Source organism: Opisthocomus hoazin, chromosome 10, assembly GCF_030867145.1.
Source record: "Opisthocomus hoazin isolate bOpiHoa1 chromosome 10, bOpiHoa1.hap1, whole genome shotgun sequence".
Lineage (NCBI taxonomy): Eukaryota > Metazoa > Chordata > Aves > Opisthocomiformes > Opisthocomidae > Opisthocomus > Opisthocomus hoazin.
In genome coordinates, this window is record NC_134423.1 from 15,441,872 (window position 1) to 15,458,565 (window position 16,694).

At 42.4% G+C, this 16,694-nt stretch overlaps 1 protein-coding gene across 8 annotated transcripts in view; it reads right to left on the reverse strand.

Moving 5' to 3' along the window:
• Positions 1-12,385, reverse strand: part of ENTREP2 (endosomal transmembrane epsin interactor 2) — a 168,630-nt gene extending 156,245 nt beyond the window's left edge. For 5 of the 8 annotated variants that reach the window (XM_075431688.1, XM_075431690.1, XM_075431687.1 and 2 more), the window contains exon 1: positions 12,148-12,385. In XM_075431688.1, the coding sequence (XP_075287803.1) occupies positions 12,148-12,273 (126 nt within the window). In that variant the 5' untranslated portion in view covers positions 12,274-12,385. The remainder of the gene's footprint in view (positions 1-12,147) is intronic. The other 3 variants (XM_075431692.1, XM_075431686.1, XM_075431691.1) reach the window with 2 other exon arrangements.
• Positions 12,386-16,694: the final 4,309 nt, after the last annotated feature.

The following is a 16,694-nucleotide window of genomic DNA, read 5'->3' on the forward strand; positions in this document are numbered from 1 at the left end:
AAGCCTATGCTTTCTTTTCCAGCCTATTCCTTGGTAATTTAATTGAAAAAGATTTAATCCTTTGTTGCAAATCTATGCTTGTAAAATTATAAAAATCACTTTTCATCTTCTTCAGGCTGATCTCCTCAAAAAGTATTTTTTTACTTCATCCAAAGTATTATTACATGTATTTATACCATCAAACCTCTCACTGCCACAAGAGCCTACTGATTAATATAATCATTGTGCATTATAGTTAATCTGCAGGCTCCTTGTGGGCATCTAACAAACATAATTACACTGACTGTTGAATTTTCTGCTTTCAGAAAACAGAACACTTCACAAAGCATCATATTATTTTTAAGTATAAGTTTTTACATCCTATTCACCTTCAGCATTTTCTATGGTCTATGCTGTTAGTCAGAACTTCACATCCATTTGCTTTGTTTCATCTGTAGGACTGCCTGTAAGGTAGGACTTACTAACTCTTAAAACACAGAACCTATCTCTCTCAAACAATAGCAAGTGAAACAGATGCACGGTTGAATGCCTACTCTCTAACAGGTAAGACTAAAAGACTCACTTTTGCAGCAGCTGGTGACTCGTGAGATACTACTTATATTTTTGTCTGCTTTCATCAGATGACTCCTTGCTTAAAGATTTAACTTGTTACCTGAATGATTGAAACAGGTCACAGTTTTAGTGTTTTATTCTATAATGTTTTACCCAAAATCTTTTTGCAAGAATATACTCCTAACATCCTGTCTACCTTCTGAAACTCTACAGCAGAATTACGTCAATAACAGTCTAAATTATCTGTCTTCAATATTTGATTGTGAATCACACTGCAGGCAAAGAAGGTAAAAATTTCTTAGTTTAACTTCTTTGATGCTATATGGTTAACATACTGAAGCAAGATACAAGAAGTATTTCCAGACCTTTTTCAATTAGGGAAATACTGCTTACAACATCGCTCCAATTTCTAATTGAGCTAGTTTTCATGAATTTAGGCTACAGCCCGTTACTATGTTTTACTAGAGCATTCAATTTGGTATCAGATTCTTTTTCCTCAGTTAAGTCAATTGCAGTAGATACAAGGAAATACGTTGTTTGTGGACTCTCATACAGTTCCTAAATACACCTAACTATAAACAAAAACATCTAATTAATTCGGATCTTCCAGGCACTCCAGAGTTAAGCACAAGGAGACTTGCTTTTATATGGAAAAAACTTATTCTTCACAGACCTAACTTGTTCCACTGATGTTATGTAAATCATAACAGGCATGAATGAAGGCAAGAAATTCAGAACACTAAAAAATTACCACCTTCCAAAACCAAAAAAATTGTTTGTTCCAGAAACAAAAAATATTGAAAAATACCTATAACTCTCAAACTGACTCCTTTTTTGCCCATTACTTCTTCTCTATTTTTCAAAATAGGTTAATTAACCAGATAATGCAAGATAATTACTTGTGTAGTTTTGGAACCAAAACAGCTGATCCAGGCAAAACCTCAAGTTAACCACAAACAATTCATACTGTAAGGCAAGCTTTTAAACTGTCAGGACACACGAAGGAACTGCCAAGTGGAAGGACACCTACAGTTTGTCTAGTGATGAATTATAATTCCAAAAGCATAAAGTATACTGCTTCAGAGGAAAGTCCAATGCCAGAGATAGAAAATGGTTTTGATTCCTTCTGCCTCCCTTCCAATTAGATTTATAAACCAATGAAGGATCTGTGTGAGCACTTCAGACAATCCTCATCTAGAACTGACAGGTATTGTCACTGGGGATGACTTTTCCTAATAGCTGGTTTGATACTCAGGCTTTCAGACACTCAATTCACAATAAGTTAGGTTAAGGAAGATGAGCATATAGTCTCTGGTGGACAGCAAAATGTCATTCTGATGTTGGTTATACTTATTATCTGTGTAACCCTTTATTGTTTGCACTATTATTGCTTTTACAGTAAAGGTTCCTTTCCACTCAGAGGGAAACTATCATTTACCAACAGAAATTAGTCTGTCTAATCACAGTGTGAGATTTTCAAAAGCTCAAAGGAGAAGCTGCATGGACTATTGATACTACTTAACTAGCTAAGAAAATATTTACTGAACAAACACAAACTTCAGAAGCAGATACAAATGCTTTAGTTTTGTTACTGCATACTGTAATGACATTTCACAGGATCTCAAAGTATGGTCTGATGGTGAAGCTTTATTTCAAATCTATCACCTGATTTCAGGCAGGACACAATTCTTAAATGACTTCCTAAATTCTTCACGCCCAGAATAACCCTTGTTACACAAATACAACAAGAGGTATGTCTTCCAAGAACTCTTTAAAAAGGCTAGTGTCTTCTCTTTTACCAAGAACAAGCATGAAGAACTGGGCACAGGAACGACTTCAGCCTATATATTAAATCTGACTCCTACCTACCATAGCAACATTAGTAATGTCCTTCTGAAAGGACAATCATTGTCAGTACAATTCCTACCTTTACACATAAAAGGCAACGTGGAAAAGTTGTTAACATCTTGCCCAATCTGTACAATGTTATCAGGGAGAGAGAGTGCACCTGCCACTCCATCTGTCCTCTCTCTGTCTTGCCTTCACTATTCACTCTGTACCATGCAGCAGGTTCTGTGCCAGAAGTGTCAGAAATGTGTCAGAGACATCACATGATCCAGCTGCAAGAGATTCCTACATGTACAGCCACAGTGATAACGCAGACTCAGGGGCATAAGTTTGCTATTTTACATGCATTTCCTTCCTTCCCCTCCCTGCAGATACCCTCCCTTTAAATACCCTCCAGATGTATTTAAATAAACCATTCCCTAAGTCAACTTTTCTTCAAGTGTCCTTTATAATGAAACATTTGCAACTAAAACTCTAAGAAATATTCTTCTTTGATGCTCCCATTTGCTCTTTATATGTCAGGAAAGCGTATTTCACATGAAATTCTATTCCGTTTAATACTATTGCAAAACAAAAAATTCAAATCTAACATACCGTGAATTAACACTGCTGTTTCAGAAGGCAACTGTAAAGTCAGAAAGGAGTACAAAGGCATCCATTTGGTTTAAGAGATAAGCTGGTCAATATATTTTCCTGATTATTATCATTTGCAACAGATACAATAATGTTTCAGAAGCAAAACACGTACTTCTCAGCTGCCAACATGCCTGTATAAGCAAGCAAGAGGATGTTCAACTTCTCTTCATCTGGACATCTCATACTTTCATTTGGAGTTTTCCAAATATCTTTTTTACTTTAAGATCATGAACATCAAACTGAAACATCCTGCAGGAATGCGTAAGTGGTCTTCACCCCCCTGAGGAAAATTCCTAAAGGTAACAAATGCGAAGAGTCAAGACAATAGCTTGGTAGCCCGGATGGCCTGGAACATCTGAAACAGACCGAGTTCCCTTCACACTCACACAAACACAGGACTTGAGCCTTTGCCTCCTTCACCCCTCACAACCCATGAACACTACACTCCTAGCTGTATAGAAATGTTGCAGCATTTCATTTTTTCAGTCTGATTTTTCACAAGTTTTCAAAAGGTTTTGAATTTAGCCTCTGGAAAGATAATATCTGTTTGAACCTAGCTACTTTCAATATATGACAAAACCTCTTTCTACCACTGTTATTTTCAGAACAACATAGCAGTCAGCATGCTAGCCACATGTTCGCAGCACTATTTCAAGGAATGTGTCCTTAGAAAGTTCTTGATGATTGTTTATAGAGTCAGAAATTGAAAACCTCCTATTTTAGTACCATCGATCAATAAATGCTTTCACTGCTATAACAAAAGAACACCATTCAGTTTAACTTCTCTGCTAGAACCACAATCACTAGAATGCGTAATAGTGAGATAATTCCTTGTGTTTATTATTGACAAACGACATTGTCCATTGGCTGTCTATTATGAATGCTGATATAATACTTCCTGTTTTGATTTTTTTTTTAAACTAAAGAGTAGTCTTACTTTCTGAGACAGACCAAAAATCTACCATGATTCTTAAGAATAGTTGCAATCACAATTTCCACCTAGAATAAAACAAGTTTTGTCTCTGAAGAGTGAATGTGAAAGTGACAATACAAAGCTACATGGTTATCATCTCTTAGTGCTTCTGGATTAAGCGTGTTCATCTTAAAACATGTGGTTTTATCTCACCTGGCACTGAAGACTTACCTAAAATCTTCAGATTAAGCTATGCTCTTTTCTGCTACAAACAGTAGCAAAAAATATTACATAAGCAAATTATATCCTGCACACGAAAATAACTCTGCTGAGACTGACTCTTTATAGGTGACAAAAATAACAAAACTGTATAGTTATCAGAAAGGACATTATTTGCTTGTTTTACAGAACAGAAATTAGTCATGATGGTGGCATCCAGAAAGGAAGAATGTTCATACTCAAATCTGAAAGCAAGCTTGCAAAGTTGGCAACTCTTACTCCACAAATTAGACACAAAGTTTAAACTTGTAATGCTGTTTCAACTCTCCATGTTTAAATCAAGCTGTTGCAAAGATCAGAAATCCAAAAGTTACATTCAGTTTGCCTCCTCCAAGCAAAATAATTTGCACTGTTGTTACAAATCCAGATTGTAGCCTCTGGTTATGGAATAGAAACTGTGATTCTGTGATTTTGCCAAATAGGGAAGGCTTAGCTTTGTGGCATTTTGATCTTAAAATAGTGCCTGCACATAAATTATGATGCTCTGAATGTATAAATACTGCTCAATTATAAATTCCCTAGCTTTGTCAACATTTGCATAGTATTCCTTTAAAGCAGTGTGGTTACTCCCGTAGAGAAGAGGTAATGATCACACCACATTCTTCTGCTAGAAGAGTATCTCTCTTGAAATGCATCACTGAAATAGTCATACTCCTGTAAGCTACATATTTTCAGGCAGTTCACAACTTAGAGTCCCATTATCTGTTCTGCCCTTTGATTCCAGCAGACGCAGGAGTGAGCAGAAAAATGAATGGTGAAAGAATAGCCAATTAAGCATGATAATTCACAACTCCCTCCTTCAATAAGTTGCAACATACAACTAAAATGGAGGTGCAATAAGTTCAACAGCTGCTAATGACTGGATAATTGATCTTGCAAATTCCCACTTCAACTAAGCTACTTCTCTATTCCTAAATTTCTCTGTAGACTGTAACTATTCTACACAGCTAGTTGTTGTAAGTTCCAGGGCAGTATTCACTGTCTTTACAGCAAATGCTCATACGTTTCCAGCATAAAAGAACATCTGGAAAGGACAACCAGAATTCAGGAAAAATATTTCATTCCTAAAGAGACGAAGACATACACCCATCTTTCTACTACAAATTAAAAAATAAAACCGTATCTTATGCTGACAACAGTAAAAGACTTACTCAAAATGTAATATTTTTATTCTGCAGCCTAGCTGCCCACAGAAGAACAAAGACTTCAGAACACAGATAATTTATAATAATACAGCATTAAAAAAAAAAATGGTGCTATTTCTTCCCTACAGATTGGACACCTCCCCCCCAAATCATAACAAGGCATCTTTGCTTTCTACAACTATTCCTTCCTGTAACACAGGAAGTTTTTAAATTAATGTGCATGATCACATGCTTCTCAACCCCATAAGGCTTAGGCAGCAGAATATACTCAGAAGGAATAAAAGCTGATCTGCCTCATGAAACAAATAATGCTGGCTTCCATGAGTCTGCTATTTTCCAGTGCACTGGAGACAAGAAATCTCAAGGTTACACTTGGCCCAAAATCCTCAGGAAGTTACAAATAGCCATTTTACCATGTATAGTTCAAAGAATGAAAAAGGAACGCTGTCTTCTTTCCAATTGTTCCTCTTTCCAGCTGTTTAATTTGCTGTCATTCCATCTGGATATGGAAACACCATTTTCACTCATGAACCCAGTGTTCCACAGCCCTGCCTTACACGGGCTCCAGAAAGTACAGAGAACATACCCAAGGCTTCTTACACCTTCTGACTACAGGATGCATATGATCTCTTCCTGTACACTAACACCACAGGTTTTAACTGGCATCTAATCACAGGTTATAACAGCCTTGCTCTAGGTTTTCTGTCTGTCACACAGTATCATCATGATGTGCAAATCAAGAATGCTAAGAAAATTAATAATGATTACCTAGACAAGACATTTTGCTTTCTTCACGAATTTTATGAAGGCGACAGGCAAGCCCATGCAGGTGACATTGATAGTTTTTTACTAATACTTGTGTACAGGAACATGCATGCCTAGCAGGCTTCCTAAGACACGAAGTTCAGATAGTTGACTTCCTTCCCCAGCTTGCTCACATTTCAAAGCCCTGACAAACTCACAAAGGAAAGGAAAAGCATGCCTAAGGTGTTATTAAACAGCCTACTCATGTAGAAGAGTCAGAAAAACCAGGGATGGCGGGCTAACTAAAGGACACAGCAGTCAGTAATAGACAAAGTCTCAAAGAATCAGTGTTAGCATAGTTCTCTTACAAGTATATATAACTGGAAGTTCCACTAGAGGTAACTAAAACTGTTACTGCATATTGCAATTCTTAAGTGAGAAGTTAACAGCGATCAGTCAAACATTATAGTACTGATTTCTCAAATTTATCATCCAATCTAGCTGCTCTTATTTTGTGACTATCACACTGGCTAAAGCCTACCATGAATTGTTAGCCACATGCAGTAGTCACTCATTTATTGGAAAAGAGACTGTGAATAGGCAAAGACAGATTAACAAATCACTTGTAGGATTTCTGAGGTGATCCATTTCTTGGTCTTCTAAATTTCACCCATCTGAAGCAAAGAACATCAAGATAACTGTTCTAGTGCATAGGATGCATTGCCTTTCAGGAATGACATGAGATCTTCAACAGTCACATAGGGAATTCAGTTCCATTTGCTCCCTGGATCCCACTTACGTTTGATAATCTGCATCAGAGGTCTGATAAGTCTCCTGAAGAGGAAACAGAAATTTACTTACTCAATTCCCAAAACAACATTACCAACTACTTCCAAAAGAAGCCTGAAAGAATTTGAATATTTATATATACAGAACATTGTCTGAACCGGTAGCAAAGTTCACAGAATAACAAATTGTCCACAATAAACTAATTATCATGGTCCTGGAGTCCACAGATTTGAAATCTACCATTAGAACAATCATTTACAGAGAAGGAGTCTGATCTGATAATCCTACCCAGACACCTAATGACCTCTCTGAGGTTACAAGAGATGTTCAGGAATGTTTCTGACAATTTATGCAAATTCTAGGAAAAAAATAAGTTTCATTTAAGAAAGTTGTAGGTTAAGCACTCAGGTTCTGTGTGATAACCAGGGGTATTCAAAACAAGCAACCCATACTCTTATAGAGAAACACGTGGCACACTCAGAGTTGCAATGGACATTTTGATCAAAACTACTTGATATCCATGCTAGAGTTTCATTTATACCTACAGCAGGTGGACAAGAAAGCTACCATTTACGTCCTAGATATGAGATGATTGGCTCCGAGAAAAATAAATGATACACATTAGCAGATTTTACAAGTTTAGTATATACAATACGTATCGCTCAATACTAGCAGTAAGTTTACTTTCTCTGAAACAGCTTAGCTCTACTTCCACAGTAACACACTCTCTGTTGGCAGCAGGCTTTTGATGCACATTAAAGCTCATTCCTCCAAGCCACAAATACCATCACTCTAGTATCGCCTTTATTTCACCTGACTATCCACAAGCAGTAATGGAAAACCCCAAAAGGTAAAGAAAAAGGGGAAAGGAGGAAGGAAAAAAAATCCATACCTGAAATGGAGAAGAGATAAACACTCACAATTGCTAACAAATCATCTTTTTTGCGATCTCCATTTCCACAATGATTCTGCATAGGAACAGGCTAAAACATCCTGCTGCATATGAGGAACAGTCAGGGACACAGACTAACAGAAGCTTTTGACAGTTCACTCCTCTATGCACTGTCTGAGGGAATTAAACCTATTTTGTGCAATGTCATTGAAGAATACAGAAACGGCTCTACACTCCACTTTCTCAGTTAATAATGTAGACAAGTACATAATATATTTCACATTTTCCATAAGAGAGAAGCCGGGTCTGAGTTCACCTTGACAATCTCCCTATACGTCTGTTTCCTTTTTCAAGGACACATGAAAGCATGTATGTCACAAACTTGGAAGACATGCTGTATGAGCGCTGCTTTTAAACCAGAGGACTTTATCCATTTTGAACATGCAATATGGATGAAAAGAGGCAGAATTGATCTTCCAGCAACACACTTCTAAACAAGAATACAACCGCTGTCACACAACTATATATAAAAGAAGAGATGGCTTGTAATTTGTTGTATGTTCTTCTAAGATTTCCAGTGCCATGGTGCGATTTTAGAAACCTGGGTAATCTTATGATTTAACTTACAATTTCATTAATGCTTTCCTACACTAGAGATAACTCTTGTCTCTGAGGCTGATAATTTTCTCAGAATGCCAGGATTGAGGCGAGGCAGGGGGGATAAACAGCTTCTTGCCAACTTCTAAGTAATTTCAAGAAATGACTGTAGAGAGCAAGATTTGCTTTTGTAATCATGCTAAGGTAGCTCTATCAGGCCTGTGCTTCACTAGTGTCCTAACACTAATACAGTAACCATAAACGTTACGCACCCTTTGCTGAAGCGTTGCAACCAATCGATCACGTACAAAGCCTGTAACCTGCCAACCGGTGTATGTTTTGGATTCTAAAGGGCAAAGAGCAAACAAATACTTTCTCATATTCACCTACAGGAGAGACAAGGGACCTTGTCACTGCTTATAGTTTTGAGAAAAGTGTCAGTGAGCTACCAGAACAGCCTAATTTTGAGAGCTATTCTTCCATGACCAAAATGAGGCTAATATTCAGTTCTTCATGTTCTGAACAGGATCAAAGACACTGATGTTCTCATACATCTTATATGAAAAAGCATACACTTTTACTTTATTTTGAGAGAATGCGAAGATGAAATTGCCATTCTCCTGAACAAAAGACTGCAATGGGAACAAACTGCCTAGCATTTCACCACACGGTTTGTAAGATCTTGCCAATGATTTCTGCCTAAGCAGAGAAGCAACCAGCGCCCACCTAACCCCCAAATTCCCTTGTGCTCAGTGTGAGGCTGGCTCCCATTAATTATCTTAAAATGTCTTAACACAAAATATATGAAACTATTTTTTCCCTTCCTGATATGATGGTATAAAAGATAAGATAGAGTAAAACGGTTTAATTTATGGGACGGTGCTTAAATAAGCTCTGAATTCTTCAAAGTTTCATGGAAATTATGGTGTCTTGTTTTTTAAATAAGCTCTAGCTGGTACAGTCGCTTGATCTGATTCCAAGAAGAAAGCGATAAATCGGAACCTTTCCTTGCATTTGATTAGAGAATTTTCTGTGAGGAGTGTAATATGCAGCCTGTTCTTTTTTTTTTTTTTTTTTTTTAAATCAGCTAGAATATTACAAAAGTTCACGTATTATTTTCAAAAACATTTAAAAGATTCCTAGCAAATGTTTGCCTTCATTTATGTTGACAGGGCAGTTGGTGTCAAAAAAATGCTGAAAAGTGCCAATGCCAGGTGCACTCTGTTTGAGGACATGCATTTCTCATCAGTAAAAAACACAGTATATCACACCCCACCTCAAAAAAAAAACAAAAAAACAAAAAAACAATTTTAGAATTGCTACTTGGCCATCAAGCAACTCAGTTATTTACTGCTGGGGGGGGGCAAATAGTAGTTTGAAGGGAGTGAACATTTATGCCTGATTTTGGCACCAAGTAAAGAGAGAAAGGATACTTCCATTATTTTTCACTCATGTCACTTTACTCACCTTTAGTTATTTCTTTGTATTTTCCAGAAGCAAGCTAAAAAAGTTTTCTCTTTTACAGAAATATTTTTCAGCTGTGAGTGATGGTACACCTCAAAAGGCTTTTAGAAAAGGCTGCGTAAGCAACTAACTTGGCCTCAAAAAGTTCTTTATGGCTCACCATACTGGAAAACTGCTCTATTGTTACCTTATTTCTTGAGACTTAGGGATAAGGAGATTAGGAGAAAAGTATGGTTACTCTCATGCTCCAACAAATCATTTATTAGTAAAAGTTATTTTTTTCAAAAATAGTTTAGGAAACAATGCATACCTGGCTTCATTCTGATAACACAGAACAAGGCTTTTTGTCAACAGTCTTACAATAGGTTCCCTGCACCTTCTACCAAGTGACACCACAGGCTGAAATCATGGCTTTCTTCTCTATGATGAGCAAGTAACGTTCATGAAATCTAACTGGAAAACATACTTTTCTACACTTTTTTACACTGCACAGAGAGAAGAGTGGAAGGCATCCACAATCAGAAAAACACCACAACTTAGAGCATACTGATAACCTCCAAAAGTCTCTTTTCACAAAGATTACAGGAGCTTGGGGGAAAAAAAGTATTATTGAAAAAGTTGTGCTTACTGGAATACACAAGCAGTTGCGTACATTCCTGCTTGGTCTGTCAAGATAAGAAACCAAGTCCGCCTGAGCTGCGTTGTTTTAGTGGCATATTAATAAGCAGCTAGATTCTTAAATAAAATTCACACCTCATCACAATGAGTAGTTGCATATTAGTTTGCAGAGGTTCAAACTCAAAAGAATTATTATTACAATATCAAGGCTACTAGTGTAAACTAATGTTTCTCTTCAAGACTAAAAAAAACATGCAAAATAAAGAAAAATATCTAAATAATTAATCCAAAACTACTCTTCTGCTCTGAAGGACTCGAAAAAATTATTGAGTAATGTGCTGCATAAGAGCATATTAAACAGTTATTTTTTAAATTACACCATTTCTGCCACATGCTCAGAAGTGAATAACCCAAATCATTTATCTAACCGTCCTGGTTTCTAACAAAACTCTAAAAGCTGAAAACTCTCTCGTCTGTTAAAAGAGCTGAAAAGACATACTTGAAACCAATAACGCATTAAAATAAATGGAGCAAATCTTCACCAATAACCCACAGTCTGTTATTAGCGCCCTCAAAAACGTCTCATTCTTTATAACCATCAAGTCCCATTTCACTGCTTATGAGAGAAACTTTCACAAACCAGTATCGCACCAATACATCCATGCGTGCATTGTGTCCACGCATACATGTAAACACTGGTAATTAGCGCTGTCTAAGGCCCCCTGAGTAAAAAAGAGTTTTGTTTTTTTTTAAACTTACACTAGCAGGACACAACGGAAAGCCAACAAGAAAACCACGCAGGAGTCGGGACCCAGATTTGGGCGTCTGGGTTCAGAACAAACGAGCTTTCCTCCCCAGATACCCAGCCCTATGGGACCAACCGCCTCTGCCGAGGGGGCTGGTCCCGGCCTGCCTCATGGCGGGACTGCGGGGTGCCCCAGTGCCCCGGGCCTTTCCAGCGCTCCCGCTGCACTCGCACCCTCCTCAGCAGCGATCTCCCGCGCTGCGCGCACACCTGGCAGCCTGCTCCTGCTGCGCTCGTCTCGCCGCGTTACCTTCAGCACAGCGCAGCTCGGGGCTGGATGCGCACCCGAGCGCAGCCCCGCGCCGATACCTCGAGCAGCGGCCGGACCTCACGGTGAGCTCTCGGGCGGCGGTGACACCGGAGCCGGTACGAGAGGTGCCAGGGGCAGCCACAGCTGCCCGTGAAACGGGTACCAACCGCTGAGGCAACGCCAAAGGCTCATTTGTTATCCCGACTTCCACCTGATGCTGTCGATACGACGCCAAACCACCGCGGCGAACCCTGCCGAAGGAGGCAGCGAAGCGCCGCCGCACCGCCGCCGGCCTCGGGCACCGGCCGGGGCGGAGAAAGCACCAGGACCGCGCTGAACACGGCGCATCCAAAGAGGGGTTTCCCGCCCGACCGCCCCGCTGCCCGGCGGCCCTGCGGCAAAGCAGCCCCAGCCGCCGGCCCCGCTCCTCGGGACCGCCGGGGCGGCGAGGGACGAGGCCCGAAAGCGGCGCCGCCGCCGCCCGCGTCCCCCCTGCAGGCGCGGACCCGCAGTCCTGAGGCGCTGCCGGCGGCCCCGCGGCGACCGCTGAGCCCGGCCGACGGCTGTGGGGGCTGCGCCTCGCCCGCTTCCCTTCCCGCGCGGCCCCGCACTCACCGAGAAGCCGGCCCAGAAGGGGCAGGAGTGGCGGACGCGGGCCGAGGTGGTGAGCGCCAGGGCGGCGAAGCTGACAGCCACGATGAGGCAGCCGAGCACCATCTGCGTGACCCCCAGGGCCAGCATGGCCCGCGAGCGGGCGCGGTGCTCGCGCAAGCGGGACAGGCTGCGGGACAGCGCGGTGGGGCTGAGGGAGCGCGCCCCGGCGGGGGGCCGCGCCGTCCCGCCGCCGCCCACCGGCATCCTCCGCCGGGCCCCTCACGGCGCGGCCGGGCGGCACCGCCTCCTCCGGCCCCCCGCGCCCGGCGGGGAGGGCGCGCTCCGCGGGGCAGCCGGGCGCGGGCGCTGCGGAGCGGCGGGCAGCCGCGGCGCATAGAGGAGGAGCTGCGCGGCCCGGAGGGCAGCAGCCGGCGGGCAGGGCACGGCGCGGCGGGAGGGGGCCGCCCCGGCCCAGCCCAGCCCCGGCGCCGCTGGCTGGGCGCACGCACGGGGAGAGCCGGAGCGCCGCTCCGCCGCGGCTGCCGCCTCTCTCGCGGAGGGAGGGGGAGAGGCAGGGAGGGAAAGGGGGAAGGGTTGTTTACGGCCAATGGCGGAGGCAGCTGCAGGAGGATCGGCGGCGGCCGCCGGCGGCCCTGCGGGGAGAGCGCGGCGGGTGCGGGGCGAGCGGGGCGGCGGCAACCGCGGCCCCCGCACAGCGCCGAGCCGCGGGGGGGGGGGGGCGGCCGCCTCCAGCCGGCCTCGGGCCCCGCGGGAAGAGCTGCTGCCGGCCGGGCCCCCGCCCCTGTCGCGCGGCGGCGGCCCTGCGGGGAGGGCAGAGTGCGCGGTTCGTGCTCGGCCGGAGGCCCTCGGGGGCACGCACCTGGCCTTGGGGTTGTTGTTTTTTTTTTTTTTTTCGCCAGAGCCTCGGCTGCCAGCACAAAAGGCACCAAACGAGCTTCTGTTTATGAAGACTTCCCGGCCCTGCTGCTGCTCCCCACAGCACGGTCCAGCATGGTAAGGCTACCTGCAGCACGCCTAGGAAAGCCCGTTTTCTGCAGCAAGGAAAGCACAGTGCTAAACCTGGTGCCTGCAAACACCGGGGCCTGCTTCTGGAACACACACCAGCAGAACCAGAGCCTAAGAACATCATCTCCCTAGAGAGCAGGATCATTCAGGTAGTAAAACTGTTCCAGAGTTAATGTTTGTAGCACCATAACTGGCACTAATTTTTATTTTTTATACAGGAATTGATATGCACAGTCTACGTACCTCTAATACTGCAATATGCGTAGAAAAAAAAATCCCAACACCACATGTAAACCAGGCTTAAATATTTGTTCATGAGGTCCTTTCTCCTTTTTCAAGAACTCTTCTTTGCATAAAATAGTTTGTTTGCTGGGGAGGGGGTAGTGGGGAAGTGCTCCTTGACAGGAACATGTCAAAAAAGTAAGTCCCCTCTTTTTTCATACAACATTCACATATTTTACTGTAACAGGAAGAAAACACCAAAGAAGCTTGCCATTTTTAACGGAAATTGCTGTCTGTGCCACAAAACAGGTTAGGACAGCAGACAATAGTGCTGTCACCCCAACATGGCTGAAATACTGCTCCAGCACATGTGCAAGTAATATTTTAATCAGATCCAAAAAGCACCTGACAAAACTCTACACTGAAGAGACAGCTGTTTTGCTGGAAGTTTTTATTCTAATGAAGAACAGTACAAAATTAACATGACTAGTAATCAAAAGCAGAGTTAGCTTACAATGTCTTAGTTTCTCAAACTGTGCATGAACAGAATGGGATTCAGTTAGAAACAAAGCACCACCACACACAGCCCCTTGGCCCAATACTCAGCCTCAGCTGATATTCCCGAATTGATTGCTGGCACAGCAGTGCTACATCCCATCTGAAAGCCCAGGTGGAACAGCTAGTGGAAGGGGGGGTGGGGATGTATGGTGACAGATCACTCTGAATTTTTTGTTCATACCAGTTCACACTAACCATTTGTTTTTCTCAAGTAGAGCTGTTTGCTATCCAACATTGGAAACATTACTTCAAAAGTATACCTTTTAAAGTCAAGGAAGAGTCTGTGTTATAATATTCTGCCAAACAAGAGTGAAAGGGTCTAGTAAAAAAACCAAAACAAAACGCAGAACCAAACTAAACTTGTGCAGTCTTCATGATTAAGCAGCTCATTCCCCAACCAGCTGGAAATGCTTAAGGTTATTCAACAGCAGGATAATTAGAAGCCTTATAAACAATAAATGCATTTAAACCTCTATCTGGGTGCTCTCATTAAGGAGTAAGATGGCCCTAGGGCTTGGGGAAATTAGGACACATTACACTGGGGTGTGAATTTACATCTCACCAAGTCCCTCTGCTGATACAATTGTATGCATTAAGTACAAAGCAATTTACTTTTGTTTCCAAGGGCTTTCTAACTGGCACATAGAAAAAAATCCACATTTGTGGGCAGTCTAGAGAAGAATCTGGCACTGCGAATCCACCTGCTCACCCACTGTCTGTGCATCTCACATGTGGGTAAGCTCTCAGGTCATCAATGTGTGCAGTGCTTCCGATACAGCAAACTAAGGCTACCAGAACACAACTGGTCTGTCTTCCAGTAGGAATCCACAGGAGTTTAGGTCATGTCTTGTTCACTCCAATTTTCTTGAGCATTCAGGTGTAGACAGATACTGCTCAAGATCTGAATTGGCTCTGGGTACACTTAGCTTTCTCTGAAGGCTCTCAGTTGCTGGATTTGTTTGAGAGTGTTTGAGAGCAGTGTGGGAAGTAGTATTGTCCCTAACTTTAAATGAAGTTACTGAAGAGATTTTTTAAAACACTTTCATTGGTATTTTTCAATGCCATATTATTAAGCATAACTTAAAAGTGGGATGCAGTACTGAGATTTCTTCCAGAACTGCAGTAACAAAAGCTTTGTAGTAGCCATATTTGTATTTGAACACTATAATATACTATTTTTTTAATTTAACAAATAATTTGATCATTTCCTGAAGGCAGCCAGAAGGGCACTACCTATCAGACCTTATTAACAAATTGATTGCTGAACATATTCCATCTAAATCAGCCAAACAGATAAGTGATAAAAGAAGAGGGCTTCACAAGAGCCCTGTAAAGAGAAGGGAAAAAGATCAGGAAAAGCAGAAATATTTTGAGAGCGAGAGGTTACATCTAACGGGCATTGAATCGCGGTTGGATGGGGGACTAAGGTCCCATTATCGAAAGGTTATTTCAGATTGGGTAACATCTGGTAAATTGGGGAATATTTGAGAAAGTGACTGAAGGTGAGAAAGACCTATCGACTTTGGTCGATGAGGCGACCCAAGACCGCTGTGCGTGCCTGTTTTTTAAGTCCCATGAGTTGAAAGCGGCCCAAGGTGGAAGGCCCAAAGTAACCCAGAGGGTTCCCTCTTCTGAACCACCGAAAATGTGGATGAAGAAGAGGGCCAAAAAGCGAGGGCATTTCCTGAGGTTCCAACGGCTGTTTTACCTCGATCGAGGGAAACTTGCCGGTGTTATCTTGGACAATGTGGAATCCTTGCGATGCGGCATCCTGCTTGATGATGTACACATGGTGTTCAAGTCGAGGTGGGAGATGTCAGGAACATTCAAGGGCTTGGGGGCCTTTGTCACTGAGGGCCAGGCAGACAACTCCGCATTCCAAACCATGATCACGGCAAAAGAGGTCTCTAAAAACATCAATGAGATGAATAAGAATGCGGCGCCAGGTCCAGATGGGCTTAGTTTGCGGGATCTTATTAAAACTGATCCCCACTATACCCAGTTGATGGAACTGTTCAATCTCTGGTTGGCCACAGGGGTTATACCGGACGTGGTGAAAGAATGCTGGACGGTATTAATATCTAAATCGGCCTTGCCGGAGCACCAAAAAGACATCAATAATTGGCGCCCAATTACCATCGGATCGATTATCTTGAGATTATTCTCAAGGATCCTAACCGTAAGGCTATCTAAGGCATGCCCTATTAACACACGACAAAGGGGCTTTATTAAATCACCAGGATGCGTGGAGAATCTAAAATTATTACAACTTTTGATTCGGAGTGCGAAATGGGAACATCGCCCCTTGGGGGTGGTCTTTGTGGATTTAGCCAAAGCCTTCGACACGGTGAGCCACGATCACATCATAATGGCTCTAAAGCAAAAGGGAGTGGACGATCATATTGTCTCCCTAATTACCAACATGTATCGAAATGTTAATACTTGCATTCACCTGAAAAATGATCAGTCGGACCCTATTAGAATATGTATTGGGGTCAAACAAGGCGATCCAATGTCCCCTATTTTATTTAATTTATTGATTGACCCTGTACTGTGTAAGCTTGAGTCTGAAGGAAGTGGGTTCCAGCACTACGCGAAAAACATAACAACTATGGCTTTCGCGGACAATTTGGTACTCCTGAGTGGGTCATGGGAAGGGATGAAGGATAACATCACGATATTAGAGGCCTCTTGTGAGCTTACAGGCCTCAAAACACAAGGGGAAAAATGCCATGGCTTTTTCATCCAGCCAACAAAAGACT